Source organism: Botryllus schlosseri, chromosome 11, assembly GCF_051294905.1.
Source record: "Botryllus schlosseri isolate E-star chromosome 11, Bs_hap1, whole genome shotgun sequence".
Lineage (NCBI taxonomy): Eukaryota > Metazoa > Chordata > Ascidiacea > Stolidobranchia > Styelidae > Botryllus > Botryllus schlosseri.
The window spans coordinates 27,378,189-27,397,230 of NC_137246.1; the positions used below are offsets into that span (position 1 = coordinate 27,378,189).

General features: G+C 38.0%; 2 protein-coding genes across 2 annotated transcripts in view; both read left to right on the plus strand.

Moving 5' to 3' along the window:
* Positions 1-19,042, plus strand: part of LOC145449724 (atlastin-2-like) — a 214,325-nt gene extending 195,283 nt beyond the window's left edge. The window contains exons 2-11 of the mRNA XM_080328145.1: positions 5,031-5,372; positions 7,357-7,488; positions 8,314-8,469; positions 10,350-10,406; positions 11,831-11,987; positions 12,942-13,016; positions 13,849-14,033; positions 14,377-14,448; positions 15,899-16,330; positions 17,461-19,042. Of these exons, the coding sequence (XP_080184271.1) occupies positions 5,106-5,372; positions 7,357-7,488; positions 8,314-8,469; positions 10,350-10,406; positions 11,831-11,987; positions 12,942-13,016; positions 13,849-14,033; positions 14,377-14,448; positions 15,899-16,330; positions 17,461-17,577 (1,650 nt within the window). The 5' untranslated portion in view covers positions 5,031-5,105 and the 3' untranslated portion in view covers positions 17,578-19,042. The remainder of the gene's footprint in view (positions 1-5,030; positions 5,373-7,356; positions 7,489-8,313; positions 8,470-10,349; positions 10,407-11,830; positions 11,988-12,941; positions 13,017-13,848; positions 14,034-14,376; positions 14,449-15,898; positions 16,331-17,460) is intronic.
* Positions 2,768-3,385, plus strand: LOC145450091 (PITH domain-containing protein 1-like). Its single transcript, XM_080328574.1, has one exon. The coding sequence runs from the start codon at positions 2,768-2,770 to the stop codon at positions 3,383-3,385; it is 618 nt and encodes a 205-aa protein (XP_080184700.1).

Sequence of the window (19,042 nt, forward strand, 5' to 3'; positions counted from 1 at the left end):
AAATTGGCATTCAGATCCGGATCGACTCGGATATTTCAAAATCCGCTCATCTTTGTTCAGCACCAGTGTTTTCATCGATGACCGTGAATGTCAAATTACCGCCAAATTACATGTGTCGCGTTAAGATCGCCCGTCTTCGGAAAGGCCGTAGTTGAAATCCTATTTAACCATAAGGGCTTGTTTGCACTTTGCAGCTTATCCTAGATGGGATTGCAAACAAAATACACTTTTGAAGTCAAAGGTTTATCACGTGATAATTGAAACAAGACAACAAACTGAGTACGTCACAGTTACATTGAGTGCAGACAGACAAGCTTGGACGCAGGCAATAAACCATGGGATGATTGTTTTGATAAAATGGAATGCAAATTGCCACATGCTACTTATTAGTTGTTATGTGTTAACTGCACAGATGGTACGAGTAAGGAGTAACTAATCTTTGGTAATCTAGTGTATAGCCCTATCCATAATATGAGCACATGACTTGCAATGTTATAAGCATAATTGTTTCGTGATGTTTCGTGTTGTTGTTTCTACGTTTTTACTTATTTTTATTAGTTAATCCAAAATTTTGCGGGTGGGGTAAAGACTTCTATGACAAGTTGCTCCGGAGTCCTGACCTGTGTGTCACGGCCTGGACTTTCTGATATTGAGCATATACCGTCTACCACGGTTTCCAGTAAATTCGGCCACCGGTAAATTCGGCCCTCGGTAAATTCAGCCAGGGCTGGGGTAACAATAACATTACTTAACCCTAACACTAATCCTTACCGTAACCCTAACCCCTAACCTCCAAACCACTTGATAATAATATAATTATGTAATTAATTCACATTAATAGTTGGTAATACATTTTTACACAAAATTCTCCGAGGGCCGAATTTACCGGGTAAATTCGGCCCCGTGAATATCCGCGCTATCTCCCGCGATTACGCGATCTACGCATACCCTGACCTCAAAATCACTTGATAATAGTATAATTAGGTAATAATTCATGTTAACGGTTGGTAATACATTTTAATACAATATTCTCGGAGGGCCGAAGTGACTTATGGTCGAATTTACTGGCCAAATTTACCGGTGGCCGAATTAACTGGCAGCCGTCTACCACTAATACAACTTTATATTATCCACAGGGCCGTTCCCAACGTGTGGGCCATAAAAAATTTCGTAGAAATAATAATTAAAAAAAAAATTATAATCCATATGTCCATTCCACTGTAATTGTAATAACTATTAGCCTATTTTAGTTCAAATTTTTTTTTTCAATTTTGAGTAGCCTATGATAAGAAGTCATTGAGTTTTAGAATTTTTCGAAGGGCCGGAAAGGGGTCATAGTATAAAAAAAGGTCGGTAACCCCTGCTCTATATACCTTACATAATATGTATATCGCATTTTACCGAATTGCATGCTTGTAAATTAGGATATTGTTTTGCACAGCTGACAAATTTCCATTACAAAATGTGTTGCTTTGCACTGCATGTCTTTCGTATCTGTTTCAGTTTATTGATAATTTCAATCCACCATCAATACACCACGATACGACCGATCAAGGTTTTAACGCTTCCACAGTTGAAAATAGTATCGAAACTATTATTCTTGTCAATAAATTTACTCTTTCGGCAGCAAAAAGCCTATAATTTCGGTACTGGAAAAATTCTGACACTCTCGAATCATTAGAAATAATACTCAATTCATATTCGAGTGCTCGGATAATTGTGCCCACCCTAATTGAGAGATCCCTGAAGCTGTGGACGATTTTTTTTTAATTTTGTCAACCTCGCAGCCGATTCACCACGAAATGTAATTTGCAATTTTGGTTTTAAATTCTAGACTGTGAAATGATTTGATCTGAATATTAAGCAATTTCAGTCTAACTGATGAAGCGAGGTCATAAAATTGGGACTGACTGAGCTTTTTCAGCCAATGTTGAATTGTCACGATTATTCAGTCCTAATAATCAAATCAATGAGCCAATGTAAAACATATCATATGAGTGTCTCACAGCGATTTTTTTTTTACCTGAAAAACGGAAGATTTTGACCTAAACTTTCCTACATTCTCGGGTAGACAGTGTCTGTCCTTACTAAGTAGCTTGCCAAGAATTGAGAAAGAACGTTCAAAAGCAGCAGTTGTTGGCTGACAAAACAGAAGTTATGTGTACACTGCTGGGGACAAACAGTGTTGCTTCATTCTGGCAATGGTCTCTACATCACAATTTTTCATCATGCGCTTCTTGTTATAAGAACCATCCCAATGCCCATGCAGTCTTGCTTCAGTTGGGATATTGCGGCACGTTGAGCATAACACCACGTCAACCTATTTGTTTCATTTGAAGGTTTACGATTTACAATGGGCTACCTACAACGGTAGGCCTATAAAGTATGCTACAAGCTGTGAAATGCCAAATGATAGGTTCACCGACAGTGAAAAATCTACGATGCTAAGAAAATGCAGGTTGCAAAAATAATTTTGACCTTTTTTTGACATGTCAAAAAAAAATCGCCCTACTTATGAGATATATTGTGCTTTTTAAACAATTTTTCATGCATCAGTTTATTTTGTGTCGCTTTTAAAACAAATCTTTCCTAGTAAAGAAACATGATCTGTGGTCTTGAGAATCAGGCCGGAAAGTTGACATGAGATTAGAGCAAAAGACATATCTAGTTTGATCTTTAATACTTTTTTTTCTAAAATATTGGTTTACAACAAAATCTGTATATTTTTTGCAGTGTATAGGTACTGTTGTTTCTAAGCATTCTTACAATGTGTGACGACCACCATCACGGGCACGATCACACCCATGACGCGGAAGACAACAGCGCTCAATTCAGCCTTTATTTAAAGGTCGATTTGGATAGCCTTCAGTGCTTGAACGAGGAACAAGATGGCTCCGGCAAGACTGTTTTCAAACCATGGGACGAGCGATTCAATTTAGAAAAATACGTACAAAGTGACGTAGACGCCGAACTACTATTCAACATACCCTTCAACGGGACCGTGAAGCTAAAAGTCATATCGATTATCGGAGGGGAGAATATGTCGCTTCCGAAAGAAATGCGATTATTTAAAAACATTCCGAACATGACTTTTGACAATACCGCAAAAGAGGCCGATCAAGGGTTCAGTTTTCCCGATCCCGGATCAGAATTAACGTTGCTAAAATTCCCCACAAAACCAGCCAAGTTCTCGAACGTCAGTCATTTGACGCTTCATTTTCCTGATTCGGGTCGAGAATGTGCAAAAATTTACTACATCGGATTGGCTGGGGATTTTCTGCGCGCCAGGCGCGAGGAAGTTGTCGTAACTTCGTACGAGCTGCGAGCTAATCCGGCGGACCATAAAAATAAGTTATTTGACCCAGCCGGTCATATGATCAGTTAACTTCATTCAATTTCGATAGAGCAATTGAAAAATGAGTTCAACGGCGGGTGTTCAATTGAAGAACGATTTTTGTATTGAGGAGGACATTCATGTATTGAAACTGGGCCTTGTTTTGTTAGTTTTATATAGTTGATCAGAAATGGAGCATAATTTGAGATCGTTTGCTGATCTGGTGCATAAAAGTTTTTGTGTCCACAGTTGCTGTATTTCAGTTCAACTACCGGTTGTTTAGTTCAAGCAAAATATTTGTTGAAATTGGATTGAATTGCACGGTGGGTGGAGCAATTCATAATGTCAATTTAACGAGTTCGGCAATAAGGGTGACATTACGGTATTAAAACTAAGGCTAGTTTTCTTTGTTTTATAAATTTAATCATCAATGATGCAATAATTTGAAATTGTTTTCTGGTCTCTTTCGGTTCGTAAAACTGTCACAATTCGCTATAAATTGCCAGTTGTTCAAAGCAAACCAGTATGCTATGTTAAGTAGGCCTACTGTAATGCTATCTTAAGTTTTGAGAGTTATCAGCTGCTGAATCAGTATCATCAAAATATAACACCCAAGGAGCTACATTAGCATTGAAGTCCAAATTTCTGCAAGGAAGCCTCCTCGACTGACCTTAATTGACTTTAACTAACTAATTAGGCAAGATGATTGATTCTTAAAAGCCTCCGTACTCAAAGTTAGCTTAAGCGCAAAGTTCAAAAATGATCTGACTTTCTGTTGACACATTTGATAAATCACTTGTTTATGACCAACACATATTTTATTAAATTCCGCTCAGTTTTTGTTAGTTTGAATACGCCTATGGTGTGCAACACTGTGCTTGTACGATTTATGATGACAATGTCCAATCCAGTACCTTCAATTTTGATTTCATTATTACTCACTTATAATAGGACAGGTGTTGGTATGTTGTGTAACCATCATTAGTAAGGCTGCTATCTACACGCATATACTGTTGTCAATCTGCTTTGAGTGTTAAGTGAGGAGGCAGTTTATCTTTAGCCAAAATTTTGTTTATCAAATACCAAGTAGCTTACTCACTGGACTATGCAGCCTGAAATTTCTGAAAATCTTTGATCTTCAACATTCCAGAGAAAAAGCATATCAGATTCACTCCCATCTAATCAATCATCGACTGGTTTACCAAGATTAGCTCATTCCAGTAATCCTATATAACAGTACTATCTAATTTGCCTACCCCATCAATGTGTAAGCTACTCTGTGGCATTGCTTCCCAACCTTTTTCAGTTTGTGACAAGTTACTGGAAATTAAATATTTCTGTAGTCATGATCAACCCACATTGACATTGTCACAGAGTGCAATGAAATAAATGTTGCCGAAAAAATATCAAATTATCCTGTGGCGTGTAAATCTGGCAATATTTTCTCTTTGGTCACATAAAAGGTACATATCTAAACATTCCACATCATACTGACATGACATAATTAGTGATACTTGACTTCAAGCCAAATACTTTAATTCTGAATTACTCAGGTACTCGATTTAACCAAGCCCTAGTTCTGACCCACTGGTTGGGAAGCACTGCTCTATTGCGTACTATGACTTGATGCTCTGCATATTGTTTGTGGATGACGCCTTGCTCCAATGTGCATCCTTATCATTTGCATTCGTTCTAGTTTATTGTTGTATCATATATAATAAGTTACTGTTGTAAGCGGGTTTATACAACCCTTTTTGAAGCCGTCTGAAACATGCCTGGTGTTACTGAAAACGAAACCGTTGAAGAACTGCCTGTGACGAATGGCGTGGATGAAAGTCCGCCCGGTCCAAGACCAGTTCCTATCGTCGTGACTACCGATCAACACAATTTTAGCTTGGACGAAGAGCAATTATCGTCTCTGCTTTTGCAAGATTCTGTGAAGGACTTACATGTCGCGGTGATCTCGGTTGCGGGGGCGTTCAGGAAGGGAAAGTCGTTTTTGCTGAACTTTTTTCTTCGTTATTTGCAGAGTTCTGAGGTGAGGCGACTGGGAACCGCTGTAATCTTTTACGAAGATGGGTTCATGCAAAATTTTCAACGTTTTCAAGTTTGATTAAAATTAGAATTATGGCTGCTAGTTTTTTTTTAAGTTCGATTAGAGCTAGCGCTATAGCTACAGTATTTTCAAATTAGATGACAATTTATGATTGTAACTACTCAGTTTTTTACAAATTAAATTTTCATCACAGTCACACAGTTTTTACAAATTAGATTAGAATTAGAATTATAGCTGCAGTTTTTCCATATAAAATTATAATCGTAGTAACTCATTATTCCAAATTGGAACTCAAATATAGTTACAGTTTTTTCTTCAAATTTCTTTAAAATTATGTCTACACATACTTTCCAAATTTGATTACCGTAAACCGGGGTGACTTTGGACAATTTTCAACAATTCCGCTTTGTATCTTGGAAATTCTAGGGTGTAGGGGAGGCAAGTTTTGTGTTTTTCATGGGTCATGGAGCAAAGATTAGAATTACCTAATCCAAAATCTTCATGGTCATAAATAAGTACCTTATTTTCGTAAATTATCCGTGTCCAAAGTTACCCCTGCATGTGGGGTAACTTTGGACAATGTAGTATTTTTTATGCCTTTACACTCCATTGTTTATGAAACCTCGTGAATGAGGTTTATTTGGTAAGAGTTGATGAGAGCAGTGGCTAAAACTGAAACAAAATAGTTTACGTCTGCCCTATTGCATGATTTTTACCTAATCCACCACCCCCCCCAAAAAAAAAATTAGGTAGTTTATGAAGGGTAATGCCCCCTTATTCATCCCTTATCTCAATCTTACCTCATGCCTTCACCAATTGGGACTTATAAATAACATATGGTGATGAGGGGTATCCCACTGGCAGTGTCAGCAATCGACAGCAAACATTAAGCATGTTACCGTGATTTATTGCCGATTTCAATTATGTTACTGTTCTTTAAAAGATACACTTTCCCTTTCTTATGTCCTCTGATGGATATATTTGTCACAATTTACGATATCCCATATTCAGCAGGCACATCTTTAGGAATATGTGATAAGTTTTTGAAGTAGCTTACACCCGATTACTATCTCTCAGCTCATTGCCTACCCATTTTTCATATTTTGGCCAACTCCTAATTTGTTAACCTTCTCATTCCATTTTAAAAAGCCATCAGGCCGGTTATAAGGAATATAGTTGAAGATACACTTTGACACAGATGAAGCAGCCACTTTCCAGAGCTCTAAATATCACATTTTCCACTGTCCAAAGTTACCCCGTTCTGATAAAATTTGACGGGGCAACTTTGGACATTAAATTTTCTTGTATTGATCCAAGGGTGAGCCCATTGAGATTTTTGCCATGGATTAAGACTACTCAGTGGTATCTGCTGCCAAGTTTTGAATCTATGAATCACATGCTATCTATGTTTGGTTATAAGAAGTTTAATGGCAATCAATTTTGATGAAATTGACCCCCGCCATTAATTCATCAATGTTGGGTCAAGTTTAACTGGTAGTGAAATGAATCCATCTTTTATTGAGACTACTTGTGGTACTCTTGCCTCATGAAAAAGAATTGGACATCCAGCTGCAACCCTTTTCCATCAATAACCATTTGAATCTTTTACTGCTTAGTGTCCAAAGTTACCCTTAAGTCCAAAGTTACCCCGGTTTACGGTACAATTAAAATTGCTGATTTGCAAAAACTTTGAGATTGCATCAGATTCTGAATTAGAAAGAAACAGCAAAAATCTTGTTCAGTTATTATCAAGTTCATTCCCATAAACATAAGAATGGCAAATATCTGTACATCAATATTGGCTCGTTTCCCATTAAACCGTTCTCCTGTGGCATTTTAAGAGAACAGAAATTAAAATTAGAGCATAGAAATACTCCGATTATCGGCATTTCGCTCTAATTAGTTTAAATAAACAACTAGAATTATCAAGTTGTCTGTTTCTACAGAGATGATTATCATTTTGCAGAAGTCCAACTGGATTGGTGACGATGAGACTGAGTTGTCTGGGTTTTCGTGGCGCGGCGGGTCCGAAAGGGACACCACAGGCATTCTGATGTGGAGCGAAGTTTTTGTTTGCGAAAAACCTTCCGGGGAAAAGGTAGGTGATAATTTCGGACATATTGACATTATTAGGTTGAAGTGTTTTCAGCTTTTCAAACGTACACTAGGGTACCTTCAATTTAAATAGTAGGCCTATTGTTATAATTTGGATGGTTCACTACAATGATTTGTGCTCTCTTTTCATCCGTAAGTGATTGTTATTAGGGCTGTACGAAATCGAGTGTCTGACTGATTCGATTGTGAATCATGTATTAGACTTCAAGGTGAGCATTAAAATATTACTCATTATGACTTCACAGCAGTGTGAATGATGTGCAAAGATCAAATATGTACCTCTTGTGCGACCACAAAGAATATAAGGCCAGCTCAACATCACATAACGATAATTTGTTTTTTTGTCGACCGTTGAACGTTGTGACAATGCTGTAGGTTGATCGTGACTTCACAGCTAAATGCCATTTCCACTAATGTGCTTATTTAGGCTGCTGCATGTTTCGTATGCTGTGATTCGGCCAATCGAGGCTTGCAGCATTCCACAGTGCAAAATAGTATCGAAAAAATAATTATCGTTGATAAATTAAGACCAAGTAAGTTTTAACTACTTATGCACTAATATCTACTTATCGGTTTCCAGATTTTAATCAGAACTAGGCCTGGAATTCACTTGGACATCGCTACTTCTACTTCTACCCAAGTAGTTCTTGACCACTTCTATTGTTGAATATGCATTATGCAATCTTGTATTTAATGTAATATGCATTACTCAAAATAATGCAGTCCTGCTTCTGGCACGGTTTAAGAGTTATACCTACAGGAATTGATGTAATTTTCCAATGCTGAACCACGATGTCCATCTTTTCAGATTGCAGTGATCCTTCTTGACACGCAAGGGGCTTTCGATTCTCAGTCTACGGTGAAAGACTGCGCCACTGTATTCGCTCTCAGCACCATGACGTCGTCCGTTCAAGTCTATAACATCTCCCAAAACATACAGGAAGACGACCTGCAGCATTTACAGGTATAGCGTCATGAATTTACAGCATTCTAGCCATTGAGTAGATTACATATGATTAGACACCAGATGGTTTGATGTTTAGTCTTAATACGAATCAGACGATAATATTATTGACAAATGCATGCTTTATTTACTATGAACATAAGTTCCGGTATAATATTGAAGAGACTCTTCCATGGTACAGAAATACAGTATACAATTGAATACTATATTCGGGTTCATTTCAATATGAATATATTACTCAATAGTATGAAATTGGTAAATGCCGCAAATATTACGATTTTTCTTGGAAATTGAATAAGTTCAGTTCATATCAAATTAAAGCTCGTTCCCATAAGAACGCTGATGGCAAATGTCTGTACAGCAAGTTTAGCCGTTTCGCACTATGCAGATCTCTTGTAGCATTTTCCAGATGAACAGAATTGAAATTCTACCATAGAAGCATTTCAAAAATTATATTCAAATCAGAATTAGAGCAAAGAAACTTTTTTCACAAATTAGATTAACATCATCATTCTAACAGGGGTTCTCAAAGGGTGGGCCACAGGACCATTTGAGGTGGGCCGCAAAGCTATTTAGAAAATTTTAGAATTGATGTAAGATTAGTTGTATTTGTTATGTTAATCGCTAAAAATATATTCATATTATCTAATTATACGTAGGCTACGTAAAGCTTTTCCTCCGACTCTGATGAGACAGTGGCGCATATGTCGTATGCCGTTGAAAGGGGTGTGCAATAAACTGGGAATGAAGTGTAATTGATGTATAGATTTAGTGTACTTGGGCAAGTCGTATTATTGTAAGATAAAAATAGCCATAATTGCAAATTATTAGCAACTTCTGGTGGAGGTATACTTCACCACCGCAATGAATCATAACGGATTGAACATTTAGCGGAGCTCATTAATATTTGGAGTCGGTTTAAAATGTCCGCCCTGATATCATTGTACATAATGTAAGAGTCACATGAATTGATTGTATCATTGGACTGAATAATATTCTGACATCGCAACTTCAGTTGGTTTGGTGCAAGATGTGTTAGTGCATGCATATTAAAAAACTATTTCCCCACTTCTCTGTAGTACCCCATTCACCAATGAATTGTTTGAAGCCGACCATGAATGATTATATTATTCCCCATGATAGTGGAACTAAAATCCCAACCACACAGTGGATGCGTGGATCTGATCACTGTGTTTCGCGATGCGAATGGAGCAACGGACGATCATAATAGACACAGGAGTTTCAGCCTATGATCTACCAAGGCCGTAACTGCTGCACCCAAACCCCCGATTGCGGGACCTCGAATGGGTCCAAGATTATTTCGTTGGTCGTTTGTTGAAGGAAATTTATTCGACTCAAAAATTTTCGTCGCGACTGGTCCGGAGGGTTTTTATTTAAAAATCATCAGTAAATTAAGAGAAAAATGCGCATATTTTAGAGCAATAGGCATATCGGCCGTCGATTACCACGCATTCAACAGGATTATGACTCCAAGATAAAAGGTGGGCCACAACACATTTTCAAACCGGAAAATGGGCCACAGCCAAGAAACGGCTGAGAACTCCTGCTCTAATCAGTCAAATTAGACAACGAGAATGATGTGGTTGTCCAAGTCTGTTGTGTGCGTAATAGAGGGAAAGATGTTAACATAAAATCTACCAGCGATAGCCACTTTTCATACCATTATAATGTAATGCTTTGTACATCATGGTCAGTGAATTCAAGCACAATCTCACTTTGTTTATCGTTGAGGATAGCTGGAAGTGCTTGGTGACTGAGTATTTACATAATTACATGGCTTCATATTTTGATACTTAATAATCCAGCAATAGGCCACTGCATATCATAACGCAAAGAATTTACGAAACCCAATTTTTCAGCTCTTCACCGAGTATGGAAGACTGGCAATGGAGGAATTTGCAGATAAACCGTTTCAGGTAATATTCTGCTTAGGATCTAATCTGTCCACATTTAGCTTGTAATATCCTTTATTTGCAATATGAAATATTAACTTACGTCGATTTGATACCTAGCTCAGTCTTTAACATAATATGTGTCATATTGTCTCTTCCCTGTCCGCCCGGTAATTCAAAATATTGATTTTTCATGTTTTCACGGTGACGCATACGATAAATGAGCTATCGATACGTTTCCGTTACAATAGGTTGAGATCTACCGAAATTGAAATGGATGTTATATTTGAACTCGAAATCTGGCCATGCTTCAGTTCAATACTATTGTGAAAATCAAGTAATAGTTTCGCCATTTATATGTTGGTCACCATTAGGGTTGGGTACAATGGTTTGAGTTTGATCAACTCACAATATTGTCACAAAGTGTATTGAAATAGGTATGGTCGAAAAAATTCTAAATTATCATTAATATGATGTAGAATTCGCATTAGATTTCTTTGTGGTGTCACAAAAGGTACAAATTATACCCTATTACCGTAATTATCCATGTATAATCCGCAAAATTTTCACGAATTTTTGCCCTAAAATCGGGGGGTGCGTGTTATACATGGGAACAACACGCTTCAAAAAAATCTCCCTCGATAAAAAACTTGAAATCACACCTTTCTTCATGTTTGTTTCCAATCGCGCATCACTTTCAGCCATCGGCCCAGTAATTCGTATTATCAGTGTAACACTCTACCAATTAGCAAAAAGCGTGTTGCCTGTTAACGAGAGTCGTCTGCACAGCACGCAATCTCCTGCTGAGTTGGTTTGCCGTTTGCACAAATAACGCGCGCGCGGCAATCCTCGGCTAATTCATCGACAGGTCATGTGCGCAAAATAGAATCGCTTGCGTAATCAGTCGCACCTCCAACAGGCGTGGTGTGCACGACATAACCGTTGGCCTGAGCAATCGCATCTGACCTCGTGCGCAAGATGTCGAGTCGCCGGCCTCCCAGGCTTTGGCTGCTATCTACTATCGTATAGAGGCAATACCGTTACTTGTATAATGATTAGCAATCGCATCTGTAATAGGCCTCGTGCGCAAGACGTCGTGTCGCTGGCCCGAACTATCGCGTCGCCAGCCTCGCAGGCTTTGGCTGCTCTGTACTATCGTTTAGAGACAATGCCGTTAATTGCATAATGATTAGCGATGGTTATGTCATGATTGTTCGACAGTGACATCGCAAAACAGAACAACATCGCGTACTAAAACACAGCTATTCATGTACTGTGAATGCTGGGTGCGTACTATACATGGGTACAGGCTTTTTCCCAGAATTTGCATGCCATTTTAAGGGTGCGTATTATACATGGAGAATTACGGTAGTCAATTCGGAGTTGAACGGATCACTCAGGCACTCGGTTTTGCACAGCCGTACTTCGAATTGATTTTTCGGTCTCAGAGCTTGCAATTTTTGGTGCGCGATTGGAGCTATCCGTACGAATTCGATTACGGATTAGCGGGCGGCGAAAGGGTTTTGAATAAAAGACTTGAGAAGAAAGACAATCAACACGACGAGTTGCAGCGCGTGAGAACACACATTCAGTCGTGCTTCTCAGGTAAATCAGTTGTTATGTACGCTAACGCTAGTTATGCAGTATGAAAATATAGCCCTTCCAATATCGATGATATGAAGATTCTGTCTGAAGCAAGTTCACTGCACCTTTATTTTTTTGCACTCACAATAACTTGCAGCAATATTTTTAGTGATGCTAAAAACGGGCAATCAAAGTAGTCATATTTGATACTCAAGTACAAATAACAGTAGCAATTTCCATGTAAATAAAAAAGTGACTAGTCTTGGCTTACTTTTGCCTTGAAAACTATTAAGTTAAAGGTAGAAGTAAAACCTACTTTTGAACATTAATCGGTGAACTAAAATCATATGGAGCTTCTTGGAGGTACAGAACTTCACTATACAATTGAATAGCATATTGATATTGAAATGAACCCGAATATTTTCGGCTGACACTCGTCAGGGGTAATCGTCTGCAACTAGTAGAGAATTGGAAAGAACATTGTATATCAACAATCTTAATTGATTCGGGTTCATTTCAATTTTATGAATATACCATTCAAATAAAATCATAGGCTGTATAAACTGAACCGGACATTTGTTGACAATTAAGCCTGTATATTTATGTGCCGCAATTACGCAGCCTACGTACATCATACGATTAATCCAGATTCAGAATAAAGCCATGTAGCAACGTGTACCGTAACAATTAAAGTCACAAAATTCATTGTTTCCATATAGTTTCGTTCTAACATGTCTGTGGCTTGAAAAAAGGAGTGTAAATTGCATCATATGTACCATTGTTTTCAATTAGGACGGCAAATGAATATTGTTTTTGTTTATTAACAATGTAATTCACTGCTTTCAATTTAGAAATACAAGAGCTAAAATTTTTGGCTCGGCTCGTCAACGTATTTTCTGCTTTTCATTTGGCCCATGGAGAAAAATAATTGTCCACCCCCTGATCTAAAGTATGGAATTATTGCTGCGTTTTCAGGTTTGTCGTGTTTCCTCATGCCGCATCCCGGATTAAAAGTTGCGACAAATCCGCGATTTAAAGGCTCTTTAAAGGGTAATGTCTTGATTTACTTATTTTCTTGGATATCAGACATCACCAAGATGTTTCAATTTATTACTGGACGCAGATGTAATGTATCCATTTTTTTGTAAGAATACCAGTTGTAAATTATACATTTGAGTAGCTGTGATTTATTACGATCATAATCATAGATATTGCTATAGTACAAGATTGTCAATGGAACTAGTAAGACAGTATAAATCAACCCGCGCGCTATACGGTGCTTACTTCAACTGAGGGTACTTCAACTGACTAGCACATGTTATGAAAACGAAACGTTGTTTCATATGTCGTAGGCAATAGCTGCTTATTTCTGTGAATAACTTCTGATGGTATGCATCTATTGGCATACTGTTATCGAGCATTAGTCGTGTAGAAGATGTTTAAAATTGATGCGGAATGAAGCAAGATTATATTGCTTAGAGAAACTCGCCTGTGTCTGAGCAGCGTCAAATAACGGGATATATTTATTTACAATTGCCTTCTGTAGTTTCAAATAACACATAGGTTAAAGTTGCATGAGATCAATAGCATTGAGATATATAAGATAGTAAACGCACGGTCGTAACCAAGTCGCAGGGTTCCGAGTCACAAGTTGATCCTAGTTTTATAGTTTTGACTTAAGTCATTTCGAGTCATTTTCAACTCGCCACCGAGCCAAGTCCAAGTCAGTTAGAAAATGGCCCAGTCCGAGTCATAGTATCATTGTTCATTATTGAGTTCAAATCAGGCAATGTCAATACACAAATGGACTCAAGTTGAGTCGAGTCATGTTCCAATTTTTAAGAAAATGACTCGAGTCATTACAACCCTTCATCTCTCTCAGACATTGATCCCGAATTCAAGACAAATTTACAAGAGCTCATACCGACTCTGCTGGCGCCGGAAAATTTAGTCGTGAAAGAAATCAACGGGTCCAAAGTCACGTGCAAGGATTTGGTGGAATATTTTAAAGCGTACGTCAAAATTTATCAAGGGGAGGAATTACCGGAACCGAAAACAATGTTGCAAGTATGATTCCATATCTATTTTATTCGATCATAATTTGGTCCACTGTATATACCTGGGATGTGTAAACCCAATACATGACACTGGTGCTGTATTTGGATGTAACCATGCTCCATGCCACTAATATTCAGCCACCAGTCATAATGTTTCACTAGCAGATTACATAAAATCAAAGCAGTATTTACGTAAATCGTACTTCTTTATCTGGATTTAACAGCACCGAAACATGCCCAATAATGCCGCAGTGAACTTGTCTAAGCCACTTGGTTTGTGAATCCTGCAATGCAGATGAATAATTTATGTCGAAATCACGCCGCTGATGTATTTTTGATCTGTTGAATTCCAGGCAACCGCGGAAGCCAATAATCTGACGGCCGTGTCTCAAGCGAGGGACACATATATCGGTTTAATGGAAAAGGTCAGTATACTATTTAGTGTCATGTCTAAATCAAAGTCCAAATCCGGTACTGCTAGAAATTCGTTTGAACAAGTCGCATGAAATTTGAAAATGATTTTAAATTTCATGTCCAAGTTTAGATCCAGCTTCAAACCAAATGCCGACCAATCCTGTTCCAATCTCACTCTGGTGTTCCTGAAAATGCTACAAGAGAATTGTATCGTGCGAGACGAGCCAAGCTCGGTGTACTGACATTTGCCAGTCTCCATTCTTGTGCTCATGACAATGAACTCTGATTTTGTTGTGTTTCTTTGAAATTCGGAATTTAGCCTGATTCAATTTCCAAGTTTTTGTGAATTGAATTCTGTTATTCTATTTCTAATCTAATTCGGTAAAAACTTGAACATTAATTCTAATTGTAATCTAATTTGTTAAAGCTCAAAGTTTTCTATGATTCTCCAACTCTGCTTCAAACAGGGTTGTAAATGTAACCAAGTCACAAGCCTCCGGGTCGCAAGTCATCTCGCTTATATAATTGTGACTCGAGTCAAGTCGAGTCATGTTCAAGTCATTGTGTTGACTGTTCAGTTCCGAGTTAATGTCATACGAACCCACAACTCTACTCGGTGATATCGAATGGTTCGCATTTATAATATACTAATTTGTCTCACTTTTTGACAGTTTCTGGTAGCATTTTCGAGTACCAGTACTGATGAACGAAATAAAATAGTGTGAAACTTTACTCTTTTTTGAAATGGCAATGAAATGCCTCTCTGGGTAGACCCAGTTTCGAGTCATATGACTTGGTCTGAGTCATGCGCAATGACTCGATTACAAGTCGAGTCAATACACAAATTGACTCGAGTCGAGTCATTTTTCATTTTTAAGAAAACGACTCGAGTCAAGTCGAGTCGCCGAAAAATCACGAGCCGTGTCATGACTTGAGTCATTGATTACAACCCTGTAGAATGTATTGAAGAGCTTCTTGGAGCTACAGAACTTCAATACCGGTATACAATTGAATAGTGTATTCATATTGAAATGAACCCGAATATTTTCGGCTGACACTCGTCAGGGGTAATCGTCAGCAGCTAGTAGAAAATTGGAAAGAACATTGTGTATCAACAATTGTATCACAAAATATGAAGTCGCCAGCATGAAATTTCGAATGAGAGAGCGTTCAATGTACTATTTTTAGGTGGTACACACAATTCTCTACTAGTTGCTGACGATTACCCCAGACGAGTGTCAGCCGAAAATATTCGGGTTCATTTCAATATGAATACACTATTCAATTGTATACCGGTATTGAGTTGTGCGTCTCGAGTCGGGAATAGTCATTTTCCATTTTCAAGAAAACAAGTAAAGTCATTACGACCTCATAAATCCATATTTCGTCTGAATCTCTCCAAATTCATCAAATACGTTTTATTCGTTTCCAAATCATTGCTCATCTCTGTTATCAATGCAGGTATGCGGCGGCGACATGCCGTTCATGAATCCCGAAGTATTGCAAGATCGTCACAACGAGTACAAAGAAAAGGCCGTCGAAACTTTCACGGAAATACGGAAGATGGGAGGTGAAGACTTCAGCGCCGCCTACCTCGACAACCTCAAAAACGATATCGACGAAGCCTTCGAGTCCTACTCGAAAGCCAACGAGGCCAAGAACATTTTCCACGCGGGCCGCACCCCGGCTACGTTTTTCGCATGTGCAATACTGTGTTACATCGTTTCGTCGATTTTCGGATTTATCTACCTGACTTCGATATCGGCTCTGTTCAACGTGGCGTTTGTCGGGTTTCTGTCCGCGTTGCTGGTTTGGTCGTATACGAGGTTTACGGGGAAGCATTCGGAACTGGCGGCTTCTCTCGACAATGTTGCGAATAATATTTGGGATGCTGTGAGTATTGGTGATTATTTTACATATTACTATTCTACAGTACACCAGTACATTTTTTGTGCTTGCACTACTTCCTGAGGGCACTATGATTTTAGACTACTTCTACTGATACTTTTTAGGCGAAACTAAGAATAGGATACTTGATTGGAAATTACTACTACTTTTACTTAAGTAACGGAGATTATGATCTTTGGTTTTGAAGAGCTTATTGGAGGTAGGCTACAGAAATTCAATATACAATTGAATGGTATATTCATTTTGAAATAGCCTATATACATTAGGGGTGTTCAAAAATGGCTTTTCCTCTCAAATTGTACTGGCTACTTGATAAAAATTGTTAGGTTACTTAATTTAAGCGTACACACCAAATTTGGTTCAATTCCAACCAGCAGCCGCATTGCTATAGGAGAAGAAAGTTTCTATTTATTATGTAAAAATAAATAATAATAAAAATTCAAAATTTTCTGTTCACCCCATGAAAGAGTTAGGTTGTCTATAAAAATGATGTTCACCAAATTTGGTTCAATTCCACCCAGTGGAAGCGTAGTGATAGCCGTCGAAAAATTTGGATAATCAATAAAATAGTATTTACGGTGGCTAATTCTTTAATTATTTATTATAGGTGAGCCCACCGTAAATACTATTTTATTCAAGTCCAAATTTTTCGACGGCAATAACTTCGCTTCCACTTGTTGGAATCGAACCAAATTTGGTGAACAGCGTTTCTGTGGACAACCTAACGTTCTCATGGGGTGATCTGAAAATTTTGAAATTTTCATTCATTTATTTTTACATATTAAATGAAAACTTTTTTATCTTGTAGCAACGCGGCTACTTGCTGGAATTAACCCAAATTTGGTGTGTAGGCCTAAATTATGTAACCTATCAATTTTATCAAGTAGCCTGTACAATTTGAGAAAAAATGTCATTTTTGAACACCCCTCATATACATTGGAATACCTTTGGTTTTTAAGAGAGATACTTGAATTTGCAAAATATCAAATTGCCTTTTCCGATGCTACGGTGTCCAAATTGGAATTTCATAACTTCCAGCTAAACTAGTCTAGTCCTCTACTCTTGAAATTGACGTTTCGAATCGAATGACTGATTTTCATTTCTCTATGTCGCAGTTCATGAGTCGCATGTATCAAACCGCAATGGAGAAGGCTCAAGATCAACCCGGCGTCAGCGAACTGAGGAGGCGATTATCGACTAGAGTTCCGGCGTCAAAACCCAAGACGACTTGATCCGCCGTGACCGCGAAACGCACTGCCAAACTGTATTCGAATTTATTGTATTTTTGTGGGGGTACTGAAATTCTATTGATCGAACCGTGAGGTTTTAGCGTGACTCGTAAATTATTTTCTGTCGGAACATGTTGCATGTGGAAAGATTCTATGATTGTAAATTTTGCGTGTTTGGAATCCAGAGATGGGCGGATTTAATATTTTCAGGCTCTTGAAGATGATGAACTTCAGTATACAATCAAATAATATTCGTATTGAAATGAACCCGAATATCTTTTGCTAAAGCTTGTCAGGGGTAATCGTCGGAAACTAATAGAGCTTTGAAAAGAACATTGTATATCAACAATCGTGTCGCCAAATATGAAGTCACCGGTCTAAAATTTCAAATAATACTTTGTGATACGTTCGTTGATACGCAATGTTCTTTATAATTCTCTACTAGTTGCTGACAATTACCCCTGACGAGCGTTGTCCGAAAATACTTGGGTTTATTTCATTATGACGATATTATTTAATTTGATATCAAGTCAAAATCCGGATGAAATATGAAAAGTATTGGGAATTCTGTATCCAAAGTTAAATAAGAAATGAAAGTAAATCCAAATACATGCCCATCTCCGGTTTTGATATGACACCAGTTGTTTTGAGTTTAGAAGACTGGTTTTTCAGTAATGCGTGTGATGATTGTCGGCGTGTTTTGATGATTTTTGAAACTGAATCGTACGTTTTCGGCCATTCCATCTGCAATAGCCATTCGAGGGTGTTGACATCCACAAAACAATATTGCGGCAATGATTGTTTTGCTCTTGCCATGTTCGTTCAAGCGTAGGCTTCTCTGCATTCTCTTCTTGCCAGTTTTCGTTTCAGTTTCTCTGCAAGGGTTACGAGCAGACTTCGACAACTAGATATAATTTCAGTAGGCTAGATGCTGTGAAATGACGGCAATCTAATTTGTCAAATATCTCCATGCTCTCATGTCTCATTCTAATCTGATTTCCCTGAAAATGCTACAGGAAAACTGTATGATGTAGAGAGCCAAGATCGATGCACAGACATTTTCCATTATCAGGCTTATGGGAATGAAATCATAATTGATATCAACTGAACTTTATTTTTGTTGCATTTCTTTTGTGAACTCAATCATTCTAATCTAATTTGAAAAAAAAAACTAATTGAAACTTCAAAATTTTCTAGTTGTCAAACTCTGCTTGCACGATGCTGCTCTGGTCATCAAATTGCAATTGGATGTTCGTGTTGTTAGCATTAGCGCGGTACTTGTAATATTTATACCTTTCAAAACTCATTGGTGCTGAATATCCTTGACGCATCAGTTCAAGTGTAGATTTTTATCGGTCGTGGTTCACTCAATCCCCTGTCTGGCGACGCTCGTAGCGCATCAGATACTTGCGGCGACGTTTTAAACTTATGCTTGATTTGTGATCGATCAATACATGGTAATTTGTGA

Bases quoted from the DNA above. Each gene is read 5' to 3' on its own strand.
- LOC145450091 (XM_080328574.1), top strand. From the start codon at position 2,768: ATGTGTGACGACCACCATCACGGGCACGATCACACCCATGACGCGGAA.